The sequence below is a fragment of the Neodiprion lecontei genome, chromosome 7, assembly GCF_021901455.1.
Source record: "Neodiprion lecontei isolate iyNeoLeco1 chromosome 7, iyNeoLeco1.1, whole genome shotgun sequence".
NCBI lineage: Eukaryota > Metazoa > Arthropoda > Insecta > Hymenoptera > Diprionidae > Neodiprion > Neodiprion lecontei.
The window spans coordinates 9484948-9502318 of NC_060266.1; the positions used below are offsets into that span (position 1 = coordinate 9484948).

The 17371-nt window shown below is 40.6% G+C and overlaps 1 protein-coding gene across 1 annotated transcript; it reads left to right on the forward strand.

Moving 5' to 3' along the window:
- The first annotated feature begins 5544 nt into the window (after nt 1-5544).
- Nucleotides 5545-6255, forward strand: LOC124295431 (vicilin-like seed storage protein At2g18540). Its single transcript, XM_046745420.1, has one exon. It carries the CDS (start codon nt 5545-5547, stop codon nt 6253-6255), a length of 711 nt encoding a protein of 236 aa, XP_046601376.1.
- The last annotated feature ends 11116 nt before the right edge of the window (nt 6256-17371 follow it).

Consider the following 17371-nt stretch of genomic DNA (forward strand, 5'->3'; position numbering starts at 1 on the left):
GGTTGTTTTTAAATAAAGCTTAAATTGAACTTGAACACAAATTGGAACTCTCCTTTTATTACTGGAAATCAATTAAATTCTGGTTTTGACAGCGATAACTTACATTTAAATAATCTTCTTATAGCTAATTTCGCATTCTAACTTACTCTATTAAAGAAACTCAAAGTGTGCGAGGATTCATCGGTCCTGCTCCTGTATGATATAAAGTGATATTTAAAGAATAATATGTTATGTATTTTATATAATGTCTCTAGCCAAGTTTATACCACGAGATTAGATGCTAGCTATTTCTAAATTGATTTTAATTATTTCGTAATATATGAGTCGGTAAGGTAGAGATCTATATTCTGCTACTGAATTTTTGAAATAATGACTGCGTATAGCCCACAGTGCTCATAGTTCGATGGTACACAGGTCTGCTGCTTGTATGCCGAAACGGGCGCCTAGATAACTTCCTCGGTGTTTCACCGCTTGAGAGCTATAGCGATACTAGACCCTCTGTCGGTGGAGGTCTTCACTAGTCCCATCCTCAGTCGTTGATCTGTAAGGTGTGAGTAATTGTCCGCGCGTCCCGCGCTTTTGGTATTGTCACGGTCGTCGTTGTTCCAGCGCACGTCAGTGTTCGTAGATTTGCTGTTGGTGTTAGGGTTCACAGGTGACTTCGCACAGCGGCGCTCAGGCGGCGGCATCTAAACAGTGTTGCTCACAGTCTGTTATGATTAATCGGCGTGTCAACATGCGCTGCCAAACCTCCCTGCCCGCCGGTTACGTTACAATACATACATCAATGAAATGCTATATTTTATTATTTAATTATCCGACTATCACATCCTCTGATTACACAAAACATATCCCTATATATTGTGACGTGGTACTTCATATCCCGTCAAATGCGCTATAATAAAGCACCCTTCCCTCCACAAAATACCGCATAAACAGCGAAGGCACGTCTGAGGCCAATACACCAACAAGAACGACTAGTTAAATTTAGATGAGATTTATATATTAAGCTAATACCTGTCTATTTTCTATCTTTCATATCGCATCACAAGAGCCGCGTCCCAGAACTTCGCTTCGAGTGAACCAGATATCGCTAGGCAGAGGTCACGGACCGGGTCAACAGCGTCACACCGTCAGCCAGAGAACAGACTATCTCTACCTAACTCCAGGTAGATGCTTGCTAGAACTGCGAACAGGGTCAGTTTGGCGCCAAGCGCAAGGTGCCAATACAGACCTCCAATGACCAGACTTATCAGCCAGTGGCGGGATTCCGTAACTCTCTACCGACAATTATCGTTGTTGCTAGCTAGCGATAGTTGTCGCTTGCATCGACGATGCTAGCGACGTAGGGTGATTCTGTAACTTAGACGTAACAATATTCATCGATGCAAAACTATAATAGTCACAGGCGCATCGATAAATGTCGATAGATTTTCAGCTAATTTGACAACGTCGCAGATATTATCACTAAAAATCTACTAACTTCGGATAGATTATTTGTGAACGCGAACAAAATCGTCTATTGTTCTGTATCTTTGCCGTGATCTTTCCTCGCGTTGTATAAAAAAACTTTTCTCCGATTAATCAAAAATGTAAAAAAAATGGAACAGTGTTAGTATACTGAGCCCAAACAGTTCCAATGGTTTGAGCTACTTTGAGTACTACTAACTATATAAATGTTGCAATGCTCAGCTAAATTGATTTGGAGAAAAGACCTTATGTCCTCTGTTTGTCATCTATCAATGACTAGAATCACTCTATCCAAGTAATTGTATAATATTCAGAAATATTTGTTTAGGTTACTTTGACTGAGCCCTCTTCATAAGTCTATTTCTCAGCATCGAAAGTTGATTAAATATTATTAATAAATCCATTTTACGGCGAATCAAAAATGCACTTGTTATTTTTTATATCAAAAAGCCATCGAGAGATTTGATTAAATACTATTATTTAATCAACCCTTACGATATCTTATAAATGGACTTGCATATTTGGAAAGATATTGAGGATTGAGTCAACGTAACCTTAAAAGTATGTTTTTGAATTTTATACAATTACTTGGATAATGAACACCGTTTTATAGAGAACGTTAAAACGATTATATTATTGTGATGAAAGAAATAATTGCTTGAAGTGAATCTTCATATTCACTTGCATGATGAAGTTTTCAATCCGTTTTCAATCTAAGTACTATTTTGAAGGTTAGAGAAAAATTCACGCGCAACACATTGACACGTTGTTGCACCAAGACTATCGTCTACTGTGTTACTGATTAACGTTACGCCTTAACGAGACTTTCGTATCCATCGCTAGCCGAGTGACAATTATCGTAACCTAACGATTCGGACTAGCGACAAATATCGTTAACTGCGTCGTACAGAATCACCACTAGCGACAATTGTCGATAGGATGCGTTAACGATAGCGATAATCGTCGCTAGAGAGTTACGGAATCCCGCTACAGAAGCCAAACCACCCAGATTATCGCGACCGCCGCTTGGATGCGTCGCCGATGGATACGCGCACCGTAGACGACACTTAGCAGCTCGGAGGTGAACCAACCCTAACGCCTATTTCGCCGTCAACCGTCAAGTAAGAGCATGTTTATCTGATGCACATGTCTCAGCAACGGATCGGAGCGTGGCTATCAAACCCGATTAGCAAGGGATGGGCGATGTCAGACTGATCAGTTTTGGATGAGAGGCCCGTGTGGTAATCACCACCACCAGGACGTCTCGGTACGCTTGTGCCGCGTAGCTAGGAAGCTGGGTCCCAAAATTTCTATATGATTTGCTCGTCTGGCAGACATTATTAATATCAAATTTTGTACCGTAAGAAACATTAAGGTCTGCCACCATGACAGGCCTGCGTTGTCAATTGACAGCGCTTGAAAAATTTAAAAAAAAAACGGTATGCTAAATAATTTGTTCGTGTCTGCCTCTTGGACTGATGCTCAGAATCGTCCTCAAAACGATCAAAATCTAGAGGCAGACATCCAGACCTCTGGCTTTTGTAATAGTAAATTTGTTGAGTTTTTTTTTTTATGATTTAAAAACGAGTATATGAAATGTTCGCTCGGCAGACCTGAATTGTTCGATTAAACCCAATGTGAAGGGCCACAGAAAAATGGTCTGCCATCATGGTAGCGCTGAGTTTTCAATTGACAGCGCTTCAAAAATGTAAAAAAAAAGGTGTGCTAAATCATTTGTTGATGTCTGCCTCTTAGACTGATGCTCAGAATCGTGCTCAAAACGTTGAAAATCCAGAGGCAGACATCCAGACCCCTGATTTTCCAAAGGCAGACCATTTGAATATAAATTTTTTTCTCAACTCTACGCTAATTATTAGTTTAAACAATTTGTTAATAACTTTTGGGCAATATTATTATTGATGATTGTTCTTCATAGCATGCCGAATGTTGTTGAAGTTTTCAGATTTTTATTAAGTAACAAAGTACGAAAAGTCTGATCGTATACAATTTTTGGCTGGGACGAGCAATGACATACATCCTTAAATTTATTTGCGTCTTTTAACGTTATAATAAACCGTTCTTTTTTTCATTTTTTTAATTGGATCCAATAAAAAAGACTGAACAATATAATAATACTAAAACTATTAATACCAACAATAAATAGCCGTACTCCCCACTTTCCCTTGATTCTGCGTGAAATTTAAAAAATGATACACCTCAAAATCAGTGACCAAAATGTCTGCCAACTTTTTTTTATACTCAGGTAGTCGTATTGAATCGAATGCACGCAACTAGAACGACGAACAAATGATTTAGTAGAGCTTTTTTTTACATTTTCACAACTACGTCCCGTGATAATGCAGGGCCCTGCATGTCTGCCTCTGGATTTTCAACGTTTTGAGGACGATTCTGACCATCAGTCCAAGAGACAGACACGAACACATGATTTAGTACCTTTTTTTTTACATTTTTGAAGAGCTGTAACTCAAAAACGCAGGGATGTAGGACCTTAATTAACTGGACCAAATCGATTTGTATTGATCTGAAGTTTCATCCCTATCGATATGAAAGACGAACAAATCATTTACCAAAATGGCAGCCAGCTCCCTAACTAGTAGGGCGAGTAACCTAGCTATGACACCGGAGAAATATACTGCACGGGGAATACCAGCATAGCGAGGAGCAGGCAGCATCTTTCTACCTTTTCAATACCGATACCGCAACATTAAGTAAGATCATTATACCGCTCAATATCGTCATCTACCGGTAAGATCTATTCCCACATCGATACCGCAGTACCGTGAGGGGTACACCATCCCCTCTCACGCGCAGCGCGGGGCAACCGACGGCAAACCACCCTCTACATATCGCTCAACGGATCGATAATTCAATATATGTCAACGAGGAAGAAGATGGACTACCGCCCGTCTTACCTGTTGACCCGTCTCACGTGACCTGTTGGGCCAATTGCGATCACCCAGAACAAGGATAGGATCACGTGACGGCAGCACGCCGAAAATCAACCGGGATCGCGAGGAGCATCCGTCGACCCGTCAGACTCTTCGTCTAGTGCTTAACCACTATAGCCGTGTTTCCTCTGTTTAATAGTTACCGTTTCCGTATCGCATCTACTCTATTTTTTGATGTTTCTCCTGTTACCGCAACTGCATTCTCTACTTTCTTCTATTCACGTAAGTGAGGTTTTCTTTGTTGCATTGTGAAGCCCCAAGTTATTTGCATTGTATCTCATCTATATATTTTACCTATTTTCTCTTTTATCTTTCCTCGCGGCTAACGTTGCGTGGGCCACATGGGCTCGTCCTTCATCTTATCTCTGGTCTAATACCGCAAATAACTTCGCGACTAGTTAGCTTAATGTTGCAACTTGGAACTGGGTATGAGAGTGGATAAAAATACGATGTTGTTCAAGAATTTGTTCGTTTATTGTTCGATGAGATTCTTGTGAATAAAAAAAAAGTAATACAAAAGGCGCCTGCAACATTAAAAAATCTAGATTATATACAACGCATGTTGCATGGCGATCGTTTACACGTGTAAGTACAAAATTTCGGAGCACATATTTTTACTTAAATTGCATACCTTTTCTTGTTTGATTGACGTATTTTATCTTAATAATATTAGGCCTTTATTTTTAACTTCAAACTGACGATAAATTGTATTCTATCGTAATTATTACGATAGATTACTTTACAGACTTGACTTCCGTTTCCGTTTTGAATGTGAGTGACAGGTGTGCGAAAGAGTGCGAGAGAAAAGGCGAGAATTTAGCAGGATAGCAAAGGTGAGGAGAAAAGGAAATAGGGCAGAGAAGGAGCGGGGAAGACATAAACGGGAGGTCGGGTGAAGGGAATAGGAGGGCAGGAATAGAAGGGAAGGGCAGGTGAAAAAGAAAGAAGGGGGAGAGTTTTGAGGTTAGGCAGAAAGAGCCGGCGGACGGCAACGATTCGGATAAAATAGGAATAGGCAGTGTCATCTAGGGAGTAGGAAGGGGGATAGAGTAGACAGGTAGGCGGCGGATAGATAAGGTAGTAAGCGGTGACGGAGAAAAAGAATATGAGTAACGCGGGTGGCCAAAATGAAGGGGCGAACAGGGAAGAGGAGGAGAAAAAGAAAGGTAGGCCGGGGGCAGTAGCAGCGTTAGGGAGGGATAGGAGGCATAGCCTGGGATCGACGGCGACGGTGCTAGACTTATGGAAGAGAAAGCGGGAGGAGGAAGGGGAAAAAGGGGAGGAGGAGGTAGACGAGTTGCAGGAAAGAGAAAGAGTATTTGGGAAAAGCAGGAAAGTGCACCGATCGCCGGAGGGTAAGACAGGGGAGGAAGGAAAGGCAGAGGAAGGGGGTATACAAGATATGCTAAGGTTGATTAGGGAAGAGCTGAAGATAGGTCTAGAGGAGGTCAAAGGGCAGGGAAGGGGGATCAGGGAAGAAATGGAAAAGATTGAAGGCGAAATGACTAGAAGGGAAGAGCAGTGGGAAGTAGAGAGGGGGGAGATGAAGGAAATGATAAGGGATCTAGGTAAAAGACTAGAAGAGGTAGAAGAGCGGAGAGGGGGGGAGATGGAAAGGGTAGAGGAGAGGCTGATAGAATTAGAAAAGAAGAGTGCAGAAGGAGGGGGAGAAAGGCAGGTACAGGGGAATGCGGAAGTGGCGCAGGTAACAAGAGATAGATTAAAAGAGATGAAGTGGGCCATAGAGAGGAAAGAACGGGAAGAAAGAAGGGAAGAGGAGCGAGACTTGAGAAGGGAAGAGAAAAGGAAGAGTTGAAAAAGATTTTGCAGCTGATAGGGGTAGAGGTCGAGGTAAAGGATATGTTGGAGGTAGGCGTGAAAAAGGGGCGAGAAAAGGGGATATGGATAGCAAGACTAGGAAATAGGGAGCAAAAGAGGCAGGTAATGGGAAGAAAAAGCCTCCTCAAAGGGAGGGAGGAGAGAATAGACGAGGATCTCACCTGGGCAGAGAGAAGAATGAAATGGAAGTTGAGGGAGATAGCAGCTATTGAGGAGTGAAGGGGAAACAGAGTAAGAATAGGGTATGCAAATATCTGGATAGAAGGGAAAATGTGGAAGTGGGATGAGATAGGAGAGGTGCTTGGGGACGATACAGGGAGAGTGCGGGAAGAGGGGCAAAGGGAGGGGAGGGGAAAAGTAGGAGAAAGCGATAGGGAAAGGTCAGCAAGCGAGGAAAGACAAGAGGGAAGTATAGAAGCACAGGGAAGGGTACGTAGGGAAAGGCAGTCGGGGGAATGGGTAGTGGGGGGGGACAGAGGCAGGTGGGGAGCGAGATAAGGAGGAGAGAGAGGGGAGTAGGCGAGACAGAAAGGGAGGGGTGGAAAGTAGCTTTTTGGAATGTGGCGGGGCTCGCGAGAAAGGATGAAGATTTCTGGAGGGGGCTAGGGGAGTGGGATGTAATATTTCTAATGGAGACATGGATAGAAAAGAAGGGGTGGGAAAGGATTAGAAATAAGTTGCCAGTAGGGTATAAATGGGAGGTGCAGTATGCGGTTCGAAAAAATAGGAAGGGAAGAGCAATAGGCGGAATGCTGTCAGGGGTAAGAAGGGAGATAGTAAGTGGGGAGGGAGGGAGGGAAGAGGTAAAAGAGGGCATGATAGCAAGGAAAATAAGTGTAGGGGGGGAAAAATGGGTAGTAGTAGGAATATACGTAAATGGGGACCTGAAAGAGAAGATAAGGGAATTGGAGGAGCGGGCAGAAGAGATAGAGGGAGGGGTAAAAGTGCTGGTGGGGGGTGATTTTAATGCCAGGACAGGGCAGGAGGGGGGAGGATGCTGGGGAGAAGGAGAGGAGGAGAGTAGGAGTAGGAAATCAAAGGACAGGAAAAAAAACTCGGTAGGTAGGCAGCTGGTGCAATTTTTAGAGGAGACAGGGTGGGCAATAATGAACGGGAACATAGAGGGGGATGAGGAGGGGGAATTTACGTATGTAGGAGGGGCAGGGGTGACAGTGATAGACTACGCTATAGGAGACATCGAGGTGAGGGAAAGGGTCAAAAGGATAGAGATTGGGGATAGGGTTGACTCGGATCATCACCCGGTAATAGTGTGGTTGAGGGGGGCAGTGGCTAGGACAAGGAAGGGAAAAAGAGTAGGGGGAACTAGTAGAGGAGACTGGACGGAGGAGGGTAGGAGGAGGTTTAGAACAGAAGTCAAATGGGAGGGGATAGGAGAAGTGGATGTAGGGAAAGAGATAGAGAAAAGAATAAGGGAGTTTAGACGAGCCTTAGATGTAGGAGGGAGGGGGAGGGAAGCGAAAAAGGGATGGTGGGATGAGAAAACATGTAACAGAGTTTGGGTGGGGGAGGGCTGGCCAGAGGATTGGAGGGGGGGATTGATAGCGCCGATAGTTAAGAAGGGGGAGGGGAAAAGGGTAGAAGAGTATAGGGGGGTGACTTTGATGCCAACTCTATATAAGGTGTATGCGATGGCATTAGCGGATAGGTTAGAAAGAGAGGTGGAAGAAAAGGGCTTGATACCACAAAACCAAATGGGTTTCAGAAAAGGCATGGGCACCGTTGACAATATATATATACTTAATTATTCAATCAATAGGCAGGTGGAAAAGGATAAGGGAAAGATGGTGGCGTTTTTTGTGGACCTGAAAGCTGCTTTTGATTCAGTGAACAGAAAGGTGCTGTGGGAGACTATGGAAAGGAGAGGGGTGAGAGAAGGGGTAGGAAGGAAGGCTAAGAGTAAGGATAGAGGAAATTAACAAGGAAACAAAGAGTCGAGTAAGGAGCGGGGGAAAGCTAGGAGAGGCGTTTTGGACAGCGAGGGGGGTTAGGCAGGGATGTCCGCTCAGTCCGCATGTGTTCAACCTGCTGCTGGCGGACTTAGAAGAGGAAATGGGGAGAGGGAGAAGGGTTGGGGGGGTGGAGTTATCCGGCGGCAGGGTATGCACGTTAGCTTATGCGGATGATATAGTGTTACTAGCGGAAAGTGAGGAGGAAATGGAGGTAATGATTAGGAAGTTGGAAAGGTATATGGATAGGAAAAGGCTGACGGTAAATGTAGGGAAATCAAAGATTATGAGATTTAGGAAAGGAGGCGGTAGAAGGAAAAACATAGATTGGAGATGGAAAGGGAAAAGGATAGAGGAGGTGAAAGAGTTCAGCTATTTAGGGTATAGAGTCAAGTGCAATGGGGGACAGGAAGCACAGGTGAAAGAGAGAGTACGGAAGGCAGGGGTAGTAATGAGGCAGGTATGGGGAATAGGAAAAAGAAGGTTTGGGAGGGATTGGGAAAAAAGGATTTGGTTATTTGACAGGCTAGTATGGACGGTAATAGAGTATGCATCGGAGATATGGGGGTGGAGAGAGTGGAGGGCGGTCGAGGCGGTACAGGATAGATTTTTGAGATGGACATTAGGAGTGGATGGGAGAACACCGGGATATCTAGTAAGGGAGGAACTACAGAGGGAGAAACTAAGGATTAGGGCAGGGAGAAGGGCATGGAATTTTGAAAGGAAGCTGGAGAGAGGGGAGGGTAGCGAGTTAGCTAGGAGATGCTGGGAAGAGATAAGGGACAAGGCAGAAGCTGGGAGGCAGGGATCGAGGTGGGAAAGAGAAAGGGAAAGTTTCTTTGCGGAAAGGGGAGCAGAGAGTAAAGAGGTAGTCGCGAGAAGGGAGAGGGGCGAGATGGAGTTTAGGGAAATAGAGGAGAGAGAGAGGGAAGAACAGAGAAAAAAGAGGTGGGAGAAAATAAGGGAATCGAGGTACAACAGATGGTACAGGCTAGTGAAAGGAGAAGGGATACCAGGATATCTGGGAAAGGGATGGGGAGAAAGCAGGTGGATAAGGGTGGCAAGATTTAGGTTAGGAAGCAAGATGAAGGAGGCAAGGTACTGGGAAGAAGAGGAAAAGAGAAGGTGTAGGGTGTGCGGGGGGGAGGAGGAAACATGGGAGCACGTATGGGAAAGGTGCGTAGGCTGGGATAGAAGGGAGGAAAGCTGGCAGGAGGTGGTGAGGGAGATGTTAGGTGAGGAGGGTGGGGGGAGAAGTCTGGATGAGAGAATTGGAAAGGATCAGGGATGTACAAGAGAATGAAAGAGTGAGAGATGAATGGGAAATGGAAGTCGATTAGGATAAGGACGAATTAGGGAATAGAATAAGGTAAAATAGGATAAGGTTAAGTAAAGATAAGGATAAAAAGTAAGAAAAGGATAAGAGGGAAAGTAAGGGAATGACAAGGCAATGGCACAGGACACAGGCAATTAGAAATTAAGTAAGGATAAGGTAGGAAGTAAGAATTAGGGTAAGAATAGGTTAAGAAAACATGTAAAAAATATAGCAAAGAAAGAGGAAAAGGGAAGTCCTTGTAACCCCAAGGGGAACAATAAATATTACATACATACTTTACAGACTTCCTTACTCGTTTTTATTCACATCCTTACTGACTGACTGACAATTTTTTTTTTTTCGTTCTGCGCATGTCGTTGGACGCCGCACGGATAACTCGTATGCTTAAGACGCGTTCACATCTGCGCGTTTATGAATCCTTAAAACTAATTTACATGAATCGTTTTTAAAGTAATTAATCTTAACACTTCCTTATTTAATTTGTAGCGACTATTGCTTCCTCTCTTAATTTTGCTTCGCTTATCTAATATCGCTGAATTGCAGCGTTTTGCTATCGCTTTGCTTCTGACTTCATAGGAATTGACTAATTATCTGCCTTATTTGAATAACGTATCTGTTGTTCCTTGTAGTGATCGACAGATTAATCAGCTTATATATTCTCTCAGTTTGTCTTATTTTGAGTATCTTACCTCTATCTCTTACCGTAATTGCTATTACCTTGTCCATATCTTTTTGTCTGATTTGATTAATTTGGCTTGCTATCGATTACTGTTGAGTAATTAATATCGTAAATATACCACGTGCGCGATCTTCCATCGCTGCGCGGTGTAACACTAGCGCAGTCCAATTAGATCAAATAAGGGGTCGACATCTTGAAAATTGTCAGTAGCAATTTTCCTTCGGAAATCGTTGGGGGGAGTCTCTGGCAGTCTACATTTTGGTTTTCAGGGTCCGCACGGCGTTGCATTTTCCGCCATCTTGAATTTAAGGGTAAAGTTCTGTTTCTTGAATAACTTGTTTATTTTCAATTTTACACGAAAAATGATTCTTACCAAAGTTGATTGGAATAAATTTTCCTACAATTTTGGTCGCTGTCAAATTTTTTTGTAGGGTCGATATTTTTTTATTTAGACCCGAAAAGAGGAGGTGAAATTTTGTCATTTAATTATCACCTTTATTTTCCATTTTACACGAAAAATGGTTATTAACAAAGTTGTTTGGAATGAAATTTCTTAAAATTTGGTTCTCATCTATTTTTTCGTAGGATCGACATTTTTAGATTTAGACCCGAAAAGAGGTGTGGGTGAAATTGTATTATTGCGTTATCAATTATCGATCCTACGAAAAAATGGATAAGAACCAAAATTGTAAAAAATTTTATTTCAAGTAACTTTAGTGGTAACCATTTTTCGTGTAAAATGAAAAATAAAGGTGATAATTGAATAACAAAATTTCACCTCCTCTTTTCGGGTCTAAATAAAAAAATATCGACCCTCCGAAAAAATTGATAGAGACCAAAATTGTAGGAAAATTTATTCCAATCAACTTTGGTAATGATCATTTTTCGTATAAAATTGAAAATAAACAAGTTATTCGAGAAACAAAAATTCACCCTTAAATTCAAGATGGCGGAAAATGCAACGCCGCACAGTGGGGCAGAATCCCAAAAAGCTGGCCAAAAATCAAATTTTTGAATTGTATGTATTCGTCTATATACGTTAAGATCTGGTTTACAGGTAGTCTTAGCATGAAATTCGGGATCAAGCAGGTATATACATATACCTGCTCTAGGGTCGCCTTGGCATCAGTCGACATTCGGCCGTCGTTCGGTACGCACTAAACAAGTATACGCGTCAAAAAATTCTTGCCTGTTTCAAAGTGCTGTGAAACGGACGAAACTATCGCAATTTGGATTCTGCAAAATGGCATCACTTTCTGAAGGTATGCAGAATATATAGTTATGCACAGTTATTGCGTATTGTATGTTAGAAATATTTAAATTTTGCAACAAGTAAACATAAAAAATTGAACCTTTTTTTCTCAAATCGATTTTCTAATAGAGTTTTAAAAATGTTTTCGCGAGTCTCGGCCTCGTTTCGACAAGGAACTAATAGTGTATAGTATAAAGTATAATATAGTAAAAAACTGGCTGCTCAGGACTGCTCAACGAATAGTTAGACTAATTTTTCGGAAGAAATACGTGGCGTGACATTAACGGGCGTGTGAATGTAATGCATTGATTATTACGTTACAGCGCGTTGGTATATTTTGGCAGCTCAAACGATGGAAATACAGCCCGCCGTTTTTTCGAAAATGCTGCCACATCTCCTGAAATTACAGGAGTTGATGAAAATATGATTCACCGATTTCATGTTATCTAGCAGGTAATTTCGAGCGGATATGATATAGACGATGAAAAATTCAAAGACTATTGTGTAAATACTGCCCGTTTATTCGTTGCTTTATATCCATGGTATTACATGCCAACATCTGTACATAAAGTGTTGATGCACGGAGCAGAAATTGTAAAATATGCCCTTTTACCGATAGGACAACTTTCTGAAGAGGCCCAAGAGTCACGCAATAAGGACATTAAGAACTACAGATTACATCATTCAAGAAAATGCTCCAGAGAATCGAATATGAGAGACATTTTCAATAGGCTTCTCGTAACATCAGATCCATTTCTCTCAAGGATCATGAAATTGCCCGAGAGACCGGCGAAATTTCTATATAAAGAAGCTAGAGAGATGTTTAAACAACCTGAAGTCATCAGACAAGAGACAAGGAACGATTCCGATTTAGATACAAGCGGGTCAACATCAGAATCGGAATCGAATGATTCGAGCATCGAAGATGACATTCAAGATTTTTATTACTAGAAATAAATGAGAGTTATTTGATTTGCTGCAAACTTTGTACTCAAAAAACTTTTGATAAATAAATACATTGCTCAAGAGATTTTTTACTCATTCAAACCTAAAAAAATCATGAAATATTTTCTATTTAAAAATATTAAAAATTGAAAATTTTTACGGAATCGACCATATATCGCGTCTGCTATTTTAAAAATTAACATTTCAATAACAAATTCATAATTAGTGATCCCAAAAACCCTTAAGAAATACGATTGGGTATTTTTTACTGAATAATTTGACTAATTAGTTAAGTTATGTCTGCCATTTTGGGTCCGCCATTTTGAAAATCGTGATTCTGATAACAGACTCGTAATCAGCGACCCCGAAAACCCCTGAGGAAAGAATTTAAAATCACCTACGCCACTATCTGATTTTTGGCCAGCTTTTTGGGATTCTGCCCCACTGTGCGCCGTGCGGTCCCCGAAACCCAAAATGTAGACTGCCAGTGATCCCCCCCCCCCCTACCCGCCAATGATTTCCGAAGGAAAATTGATACTGGCAATTTTCAAGATGTCAAATCCTAATTCGACTGGGCTACATGTCGTTCTTAAGGGCGTTGCCTAGCTAGAAAGCGCGGGCTACTCCGCTTCCCGCGTTAACCGTGGCGAGAGAGAGGGTGAAGAAACAAGTGAGACGGAGCAGCCGAGCTGTCGCCGGAGTGGGGCGGGTGACGCGGCTATCCTCTTCCACCCCTCACGGGCATTCGGTTTCAAATACTTTTAAACAGCCCAGTGTATCGCGCTCGGCACGACGCAGCGCCTGATGAATAATAGAAAAAAAAAGTAGACTCCTTTCAGATTCCACTTGAAAAATTTACTAGTAATACAGAATTTAATAAGGAACCCGAAACTATTTTTTTTATAATTCGAAAACTTGTCATTAATGAGGTAAAAATCGTCAAATATTTGAATTGTTTATAAAAATTGGGATTTTCAATAATGTTCAACATTGCATTTTTTTTATGAAAGCTTATTCGTTCACCTTCCGAATGTACTGTAAATGATGTCTTTACGTCGAATAGAACCGGATATATCCGAGCTCCTTTTGGATCAAAATTGAATGATTGTCTTGTAACTTTCGAAAACAAACATAATTCGGACGAACACCAAAATGCGTGTCGATTCTTTTTACCTTTATTTCATGTGAAAAAAAGTATGAATAGATTGAAAAAATACGAGGTCATTTTTTGATTGACGTGACGTAGAATTCCTTATACGTATGTTGATATAGATATACATTCTTCATATTTCAACGAAAATTATATTCACCGGCGTCCGTATTCCTACGCAATGCGATCACGTGACTGGTAACAGTCTAATAGCCGGTATTCATAGACAGGTTCGATTTGCAGGACGGTCTTGAGGCAGCTCAAAGCATAGCTTGATCGGCTGAGAGCTGTTCCTAATACAGTCTCGAAAATAACACGTAACTATTTACGAATACCGGCCAGACGTCGTCACAGGTCATTTTAAATTGAAAATGCAACGAATAGCTGTGAGCAAATTCATGATATAGCAACGAAAATATCATCAATCTCCCAGGTCTCACCACGTGGAGGTCGCTATCAAACAGAGACCCGCCTAACCCGTCCCTACCTCCCAACCATGATCGGGTTTGCACCAAACAAATACAAAATGATGAAAAATAATATAAAATGGTAAAAGTAAAATTGAACTCGTTTAAACTTAATAAACATAATCACGAAATCTGTATGAGAAGGATCTCATAGAAATTAAATTGAAACAGTATAAGTGAAACATGACAGTAATCTTGATAAAGAAAATTGATATAACAAAGCATCGAGCATTGTATACATTATATGGCTTAATAAATTCTATAGAAAGCGCAAACTATGGAAAGTAGTACGGAAAGTAGAAAGTATTCCTGGAATGAATAATCAGATATATAATTATAACGATATGACTAGCAAATTTTTAGCACAGTAATACATATAACTAACTAAACATAAATCACAGAAATATTGCACGTAAGCTATATACAAAGCTATTATATTTATGTACATATGTACATATATTTAGATTACAGTGTTTTGTCGTCTGTCGGTCGTGAATTTACTGTTTCTTACGCGCGGCCTTATCTGGGCTTCGATGATTTGAGGGGGTTCGCGGATTGAGCGTTGTCGGGCGCGTCTAGAATCTACGATTTCGGGTTACAAACAAAAGTAAAAGAAATCTGCTCATTTATTCTCCATTTTTTCGGTCCAGAATTTATCGTCACGTTTTATTTTATCAAAAATCAATCCCTTTGACGTCCAAACTATAAAACAGCACCACTTCCTATTCGTAATGTGTAGAAGACCTTGGACCTGATACATGTAATTATGAGAAAGCTCTAACTTGGCTTTTCCACCGATTATTTTCGTCTCAAATATTAATTCTGTATCCCAAAAATCTATCGAGGGAGCGCAGCGAGCGAGCAAAATTTTGAAATGTTCAAGCAAAATCCCACAAAAAGTACTGATATCCCCAAAAAGCACCTCTGTTGCAAAAACCTTTCGCCAAGTATATTAATTTGACAGCCACCCACAAAACAGCCACCTACAAAACTGTCATCAAATCAGATACTGCTGCCAAGTATAATTTATTTAGAAGCTAATGATGATTTTGATATACTATAACGACAAAAAAAAAAATTGAAATCAAAATTGATATTGAAAAAAAAAATAATTTTTATTGAAAAAAAAAAAATTGGAGATAGTGGTAAAGGCGGGCTTTTTTAAAACAAGCACAAGAAAATACAAGTCGAGCTATATCAATGTTGTAATGGCAATATAAGCATGGGCCCGCCAGGACCACGTACTCCAATTGTTTTTTTTTTTTTTTATCAAAATTTACGTTTTTTTTTTTAGAATTTCAATTTTGATTTCAATTTTTTTTTTTTTGTTATCATTAGTTATAGTATATCAAAATCATCATTAGTTTCTAAATAAATTATACTTGGCAGTAGTATCTGATTTGATGACAGTTTTGTAGGTGGCTGATTTGTAAGTAATGTGTGCATGTATGATTACCCCAGAATTACGTCAAGTTTATTTCTAAAAACAAAATGCGCGTATTTTAGTGGCCTAATACGTATGCGCCGTATTTACTTTGTATGGAAAATTCTGTCAGGTACAATGTAATTTTACCTTGGATACTTAGGTAGTCACAATAAGTGATAAGAATATTCCTTATGATCGACAAAGTGTAAACACTCATGCTAATTGCCGAATATCGATTTCGATCATTTAACCTGAACACGTAACAAATTGATGACATATTTTAGCGACTAATGCAAACCGGGCTAGTACCACACGTCACAATGCATTCTAGTTTATATTTTCGTATGTATAAAAAAACTAGAGAATGAATGTATACTGCTATCATGAACAGCACTATCGGCTCTTGAAAGTACCTTCTTAAATTAAAGCCCTGCGATTGTTCGTACTCAAGTGATTGAATCTCGAAGTCAGAGAGGGTGCACCATCAATCATATAAATAATTCGATTTACCTCATTTTTTCCTGAAATTTAGCCAAAATCTTTATGCCGGGTCGTTTCTTCTTCTCCAAAGACACATTCCCTCTCTTCTTAGCCATCGCGGGAATAAACACTGATTCGAAATAATAAAAAACACTGTAGAAAAACACAAGCAAAAATAAAAGCGCGGAACACTATCCACGTGCCGAGCGACGAGGATTCGAAGGAGGGGAATTGTAGTGGGGGGTGTTGAGTCTACTCTCCTCGCCTGTAATTCGCATGGTCGCCGGCCAACGCAGTCGTGGCGCTAGCAGCCGCCCGCCTTTTGCGCGAAAAATTTGCTGTTTTATGCTTCGTGATTTTCCTTCTCATTTCCTCATTTTTGAAGATACTTAGGTTCTTAGGGAGTCATTTTGAAGATAAAGAATAGATCTGTGTCGCCTTTTTCGCCGAATTGCGAAAAAAAATTCACTGTCCGCTGTGTTTCATTTCAAACATAACGTACTTTCAAGTACGTTTTACGCAAATCTGAAAGCGAAATCGAAAATTCGGCAAAAAAGGCCACACAGATCTATCCTTTACCTTCAAAATGACCCCCTAAGAACCTAATTATCTTCAAAAATGAGGAAATGAGAAGGAAAATCGTGAGTCTCTGTTTGCGCGCGCTCTTCGAGGCATAGGCAACGCCCTTAAGATCTGGAGTATTGCGCCGTACTGAATAACATCTTTTTTATGCATTGCTCTTCTCTATTATCGCTGGCCCGTAGTTTGTCCGTAGTTCTTCTCGCTTGTAATATATCGCATTATCGTATCTTTTGTTCAATTTTGTTTCTTAATACGCTAAAAATATCTGTATCTTTCCTATATCTTAACGTTATTTATTTCCTATCATGCTAGCCTACCTTGAGTGACCTATCTTGTAAATCTTGCTGAATGTATCTCAACTAGTAGTATCGCGAACGTACGCATTTCTATTACTTATCACATCTCTCGTTTTGTTAATCTGTTAATTCTCACTCATACGTTTTCTCTGGATGTATTTGAATTTCTTTCATGAGTTAATTGTATCCGAATGTCTTGCATCTCTCGCTGGTAATTAATATCGCTCGTCTTTTGTCAATATATTCGATACTATTACCATTCTCTATTTTATTGTGTTTATCTGTTGAATACGACCCCTCCCCTCTGCCATTACCTTGTCTATACTGAGTCAGCTGTGCAAAACCGGCGTAGAACCTAATCGTTTCTTCTCTTGTCTTTTCTGTAATTATCTTATATCTGACGCTACTGCGTCTGGCGCCCAACAATAGTATTTTTATCGTTAATTATCTTATTATTCAGATCAGTACCTGCGCCGTAGGGTAACCGGACTTTAGTCCTCACATTTATAATAT